The following is a 6,606-nucleotide window of genomic DNA, read 5'->3' as shown; positions in this document are numbered from 1 at the left end:
TTATTTTAACTGTGTTTACAATAATGAATATATGTAGCTTTGCATACTATTTTTTTTATTTAATTAATTATTGTTTGATTGAATACAAAATTTATTTTAAATAATAAATTTAGCAAATATAGCTGCGTAAATATCTAATTTTATAAAATTAAATATCTTGATCTACATCTGTTTTTTGATTTTTTTTTTAGTTATTGTTTATGGGTTTTTGCACTTATTAACACACATAATAGTTAATTTATTTGATTATATATATACATAATTTTTTTTATTTTTCACTTAGAATTTTTTATAATACAAAAATGTATTGAAAAAGTTCATATATAAAATATAAATTATTTAAAATTATTATTTTCTTAAGAAAACATTATTTTTTTAAGATAATAATTCTTTTATATCAAATGAAATAAACCAAGTCTGAAAAAGCTAACCGAGCAAGTTTCAGCAATTAGATGTGTAAATTCATTCTTCTTTTTCAGCTAAGTATATATTCACTAAAATAGCAATCAATAGAAATTGTTACGAAGCAATCGACATTTCTGTTATTGTGCTTTATCTAACCATCAAATTTCCATAGAGTTTGATAGTTTATCCTTAATGCAATTAATCTGGTTACATGCATTGGCCTCCTTGCTAAGCTAGGGAGAAATTGAACTCGTATTCCTGTAAAATTGATCTTCAATCTATCGGATCCTTCATCAAGTTTAAGATCTTGGCGGCATGTGTTTTCACATCATCTACGAATAAAGAACCCAAATTGTAGTTTCTTTCCTTGTAAGCTGTAATGTAATTAGTCCCAAGTAACCTACAAGTCCTGCTTGTAACTAATATCTTCGTTTTCTTTGATGAACAGAAGGAAAACGTTTTTCTTCCAAGAAATCGGTAAAAATCTGTAAAGAAAAAAAAAACCTCTAATGGGAGAACTAGCATTTACTGCCTTGTAAGTTGGAGGATCGATCGACTAGCTTAAAGAAGCAGTGGAAATTTCCTACTTCTTTCTTCCCTGTGAAATAACGTATTAATGCCTAGTAGTGGCAGCTCGTTAATCCTTTACCAAGCCCACAAATGAAGCGAGTGATAATGATCTGAACAGGGGTTGAAATTAACTCAGAATACTAACATTCCAAGTCTTACCTCTCGAGTTGAAACAGACTAAAGCTGCTAATTTAATTAAATTAGTGAACAGTTTCGTTAAATAAATAAATAAATATCATCACAACAGCAATTTCCATGTTCTTTCCTCTATATAAAGGAAAAAAAATTGTAATTTCCTTATTTTAGCCCTTCATTGACTGGAAACCACCATGAAAGGAACATGCCCTTCATCCATAGAAGTCAATGCAACTTGACTAATTGTAACTATTGCTTCATGCATTGCATTGACTGACTCTTAGATGAGAAAGCAGATCCCTTTCCAACAGAAAAATACAAAGTTGAAAGTATGTTTACCCATTCCAGCTTGAAGCATAGATTGCTGATCTCTGTATCTTTTTATGGCTTCCATGCCTTTAGAGTCTCATTCCTCTTCTTCTAGCTATGCATGGACATATATATGATGTCTTTCTGAGTTGTAGACGAGCTGGTATATGCTTGCAATGCAAACATATAGCCTTTTAAAAAAGAAATCAAGGTTTCTTCTTATCTCGCGGGGCCCATTTCTTGTTTTCATGCTTACTCTGCTTGTTTTTTCAAGCTTCAATCCCAGCCTTTCTTCTTACCTTGCTAAAACACCGGAATTTAAAAGCGTATAAAATCTTATTAATATATATCTCGTAGGTAAAATATCAAAATTATTTGAATATATAAAAAAAACTTATATAAAAAAAACTTATAATCTATTTAAAATACTTAACTAAGGATATAACTTATAACCTATATGTTTATAAACCAAACTATTTATTTTTATCAAAAATCTAAAAATTAATTGGTTTTCCCAAAATTTAATTTAAAAGAAAACAAATCATAAAACTTGATAATAATTCATCAAATAATCCTCAATTATTCATCAAACCAATATGAAAAACTAAAATGACATATCAAGACTAATCTGGAATTTTATTACATTTTTAGGGATCAAATTATAATTTTATCAAATTGCAGGACCAAACTAAAAATATCATGAATTCATAACTACATTAAGAGTTACATGGTCGTTAACTTCAGGATCCGTGAGATTAGTCAAGGTGTGTGCAAATTGACCCGGACACCCACATAATAAAAATTAAAAATATCTAACTCAATTTTATCATTTAAACAAATCATAACTTAAAATTATCATTCTTACCCAAAATATTTCAAAATCAACCAAATAATTAATTATCCATAATAATTTACCCATAACATTCCAATAAGTTCATCAATCAAACCCAAAACAAAATCTTTAAAATCCTAATCTTCAACAAAATCAAAAATTAAATCTAAATAATATAATTAAACACATCAAAACATAAATCTTACTTCTTAAATTTATTTTATTTAACTCTCTTCTCTATTCTTTATCTTTTCTTCTTTTTTCTCTTCTTCTTCTACCCCTTTCTTCTCTCCTGCCGTTCCTCTCTCTATTAAATCAGATTTTCTTCTTCTTTTTTTTTCTATTTATATTTTTCAAGCTTTACTCAGTAACTACAATATTTTTTATTCATTTATACATATTTCTAAGTCTACAAGAACATTGTTGCCTTCCACTATTTATTTTTTCAAAACATCACAGATTTTTTCTATTACCTTCACTTTTGATTACACACGGTATTGACTTCTCAACCAAATGGAAACGACTTAAAATAAAAGACGAGGCTAAAAGTATACGGAACAATCATATTATAGTTTGTGAGTTCATCCACCCTTGTCTTACTCTTGTGACGAGAAAAGCAGGCGATGCAAGGAAAACACTTCAGAGATTACATGGTAATTTCCCAGCATGTGATTGAAATATTTTTGTCCATGTAAATTGTCAAGACGTGAGCACCGAGCCAAAGGAAATTTCCGTGTGCTTTGTGATTGACCTGTTCAATCTCTGGCTTTGTCAATAAATACAATTAGTCCTCCGATTTTATTCTTTCAATTTTGTTCCTTAGCAAATCTAGCAAAGCACAAATCAGAAATGAGCCAACTTCCCATGTAAGCAAAAAGTTCTATCTATTATCCTCCTTGCCTAGAAAGATTTCTTAGAAATTTTGCAATATAGAGGCAAGATAAAGAAAGCAATGTTACGTCCTTATATTTAACAGGCTCTCCTTGTTCCTTTGTGTGTGTGTGTGTGTTTTGTTCTTGTTTGCAGATTTATCAGTGGACTAGATTTGGCAAACTTAGTGGTGAACTCCGATTTGCTCCAGATTTCATGTGGTGCTATAAAGGACCTTCAAACAGAATCCAGTTCAGATCAACAAGATTCTTGCAGTCTCTCCCTAAGATACAAGCTTCATAAGAAATCAAAGTATACCCACATAGCCTTCACCACTTCTACTTTATCTAGGAAAGAACTTCTTCAACAGGGAGGAGATTTGGTTTCATCAACGACTCTCAAGGAGCTTGAGTTTCCTATCTTTGACTTCTTATGCTCTGAAACCAACCGGTCGTTTTCCATTCATAGAGGTGCAATCACCCTTTTTAAGGCCCATTTTAAGGAGCTATCCCAGCTCAAAACTCAGGTACCCTTCTGAATCTTTTTTCAACATGGCGTGTACACCTTTGTCCAATATCATAGCCATGGTTGTTTTCATGATTTTTTGACCTTCTGGTGGCCATTTGGCAGTGTTCATGATTTCATTTACCATAGAATTTCTTAAAATACGAGAGAGAAAAGGTCAAACTTTCATAAGTTCATTGGATTTCTCATCATTTCAAATAAGACAAAGTTACAGTAAACTTTACTAGCGTTTTTCTAATAACTTGATAAAGAATAGTTCTTTCAATGTTTTCAACGTCGGCATCTTGATATAAATATAGATAAGTGTTAGAATCTTAAAAAAATAATGATAAGAAATGCTTAGTTTGTTGACTAACTTGTCAAAATTATCAAGCATAGAGACTGTTTAGTATTCGAGTATCAATGCCATGGGCCGAAATAAAATTTTGAACCAAGACAAAATAGGCTAAAAGATGAAAATAAGATAAAGGATCCAACATTGTAATTATTGTATTATGAAAATATGTTCATGTGTTCTCTTTTAGATCCAAGATTCAAAGACTGGAGAATTACTGAGCACTCCATTAATTGTCACTGGACACTCAATTGGAGGATCAGTTGCTTCTCTATTTACTTTATGGCTTTTGGACAACATCAAACAGCCATTGCAAAAGAATCAGCCACCTCCGAAGCTCCCCCTCTGCGTCACTTTTGGCTCGCCATTTATTGGAAATCAAGGCCTCCAACAAGCAATATTAGAATTTTCAAATTGGAATTCTTGCTTTCTCCATGTCGTCGGCAACAAGGACCCATTTCCAAAAACTTCAATTGCCCACAACGATACTACACAATCTGTTTCAGAAGATTACATGGCTTTCGGTACGTTTATCTTGTGTTCTGAAAAGGGATGTGCCTGTGTCGATGACCTTGAGGTTGTTTCAAGGTTATTGGAAAGCTCAAGAAAGCAAGCTTCTTGTGAATCACAGGAGATAGATTATTATGTTGAGATAGTGAATGATCTGAAATCTAAAGTTATGATCAGGGGGAATTCCCAGCTTGATCTATCATACGTGCAACCACTCAAGGCAGGAATAATCTTACAACTGGAGGCAATTGGAGTTGAAATGACCACACAGGTAAAGAGTCTAATCCTTGATAAACTAAACTTTTATATTGGTATTGATTCACTGCCGGCATTTATCATTGTCACAATCTCTTGGAGCTTAGAGTTGGGCTTGTGCGCATCAAATGCAGCACATTTTTTAAATAAGTTCAAAATCAGCTTGTGACACATCCTTGTAAGGATACATCAGTGATGCATAATGCCGTGGCCCGAGTTTATTTAGAAATGCTTGTTCTTTGGTAGTGTTAGATGATGTAAGAATTGGCAAACATTGATAATTTTTTCACAAGCTAAAAAGTTAAGATTGATGTGTTTTTGCTATGTTCTTTAAGTTCAATGCATAACTAAGGTCAAATGCACTTGTAATTCAGCAACAGCAGGAAAAAAAGGACAATAATAATCTTATCTCCAAGTTAGAAGAACGAGAAAAAGTCCTAATGGCAGAACTAGCGAAGACTAGGGGCTCGGAAAACAATTTGAACCAGATAAAGATAAAAATGGCCCAACTAGAATGGTATAAGAAGTTTTGCAAGAAGAAGGAGATAGGCTACTATGATTGTTACAAGAACCAACTCTGGAGGAGTGATAGGGATGTTACCAGGCTGAAGAAATTTCTCACTAATTACTGGAAAAATTTGGTGGAGAGCGCGCAGCGAAAGCCTCAGAAAGAAGGCGCATTCATCCGGGCGGCTTGGCTTTATGCTGGAAGAAATTATAGAAGAATGGTTGAACCGCTAGATATTGCTGAATATTATAAAGAGAATGGTAACAGAGACTATCAAACTCATGGAAGATCTAGACATTACATTTTGCTAGAGCAATGGCAGGAGGAGGATGATGCGAAGAAACTCACAAGCTCACCAAATAACAAGAAGAAAGAAGATGTGGCTGGTATTCTAACAGAGGATTCTTGCTTCTGGGCAAAAGTGGAGGATGCTCTGATTTCATGCAAGTTGTTGAAGGCTGAAACCTCATGCCCTGTGGAGAAACAATCGGAAAAAGAAAATCTAGATATGTTCGAGCAATATGCAATGGAACAAATCATTAACTATGCCGTATCTCCAGAAATTTTCTTGAAACAAAGCAGTTTCGTGAAATGGTGGAAACTTTTTCAGGGAATTATAGAAACATCCCACGATTCTCCACTCAGTGACTTCATGAAGAACGAAAGATATCTTCAATATGAAAAGCGATCCGCCTCCTTCCGTTAACTGCGCAAGCAATTTTATTTCTTCATGGTTTTCCCTTTTAAGAAACTTTATGAGATCTTACAGTCTCTATGCAATTTCAGAGAGACTGATAAGAGAAAAATAAGAAATTTATGGAATTTTTAGTGAGAGAAAATATGTATTGCATCCTCATTTACATTTTTCTCAAATTTAGGTGCCAGTAAAAAGGTGTTAAAGAATAATTTCCAAAATAAAATATTGATAATTCTAAATTCTAGTTCGTCTATCTCAATTATTGCAGTTGAATTAACCCTATGCCATGAAATTTAACAAAAATAGATGGGAAAATTGAGCCGATATGACCCAGTTATAAACCAGAGTTGACCCAACCAGAGTTGACCCGGGACATGTGCAATTTGCAATTTGGACACTGTAGATTTATTAACAAGTGAATTATTCAATTGACTGATTCTGTTACAGTTCAATAATAAAAGGTTCTTGCAATGATGGCTGGCTAATTTTGGAGGAAATAGTTTTGGTTGAAGAGGTAGTTGAACAGGCTTGCATCACACGTGGTCAATTCAGTTATAGCACGTGTTAAGCTCTGTTAGAAACAGTTAACGGTTAGAGTTCATAGCAGTTGGAATGGTTAGTTGAAGTTGGCGGGAAAGAGGCTTGCTTGTATATAA

The 6,606-nt window shown here is 33.1% G+C and overlaps 1 protein-coding gene across 2 annotated transcripts; it reads left to right on the top strand.

The window, feature by feature from the left end:
• The first annotated feature begins 2,878 nt into the window (after positions 1–2,878).
• On the top strand, positions 2,879–6,189 carry LOC7484086 (senescence-associated carboxylesterase 101). 2 transcript variants are annotated; one of them, XM_052449323.1, is made up of 4 exons: positions 2,879–3,117; positions 3,278–3,647; positions 4,171–4,761; positions 5,126–6,189. In XM_052449323.1, exons 1-4 carry the CDS (start codon positions 3,101–3,103, stop codon positions 5,957–5,959), a joined length of 1,812 nt encoding a protein of 603 aa, XP_052305283.1. In that variant the 5' UTR covers positions 2,879–3,100; the 3' UTR covers positions 5,960–6,189. The 2 variants fall into 2 exon arrangements, with proteins under 2 accessions (XP_052305283.1, XP_002325280.1); XM_002325244.4 differs by having other exon boundaries at positions 2,882–3,117; positions 5,120–6,189.
• The last annotated feature ends 417 nt before the right edge of the window (positions 6,190–6,606 follow it).

Source organism: Populus trichocarpa, chromosome 19 (assembly GCF_000002775.5).
Source record: "Populus trichocarpa isolate Nisqually-1 chromosome 19, P.trichocarpa_v4.1, whole genome shotgun sequence".
Classification (NCBI taxonomy): domain Eukaryota; kingdom Viridiplantae; phylum Streptophyta; class Magnoliopsida; order Malpighiales; family Salicaceae; genus Populus; species Populus trichocarpa.
The sequence above is the reverse complement of the archived record's forward strand: the minus strand, read 5'-3'. Positions and strand labels throughout refer to the sequence as shown.

Bases quoted from the DNA above. Each gene is read 5' to 3' on its own strand.
- LOC7484086 (XM_002325244.4), top strand. The intron at 3,648-4,170 runs GTACCCTTCTGA...GTTCTCTTTTAG, and splicing joins TATCCCAGCTCAAAACTCAG to ATCCAAGATTCAAAGACTGG. The intron at 4,762-5,119 runs GTAAAGAGTCTA...CTTGTAATTCAG, and splicing joins GAGTTGAAATGACCACACAG to CAACAGCAGGAAAAAAAGGA.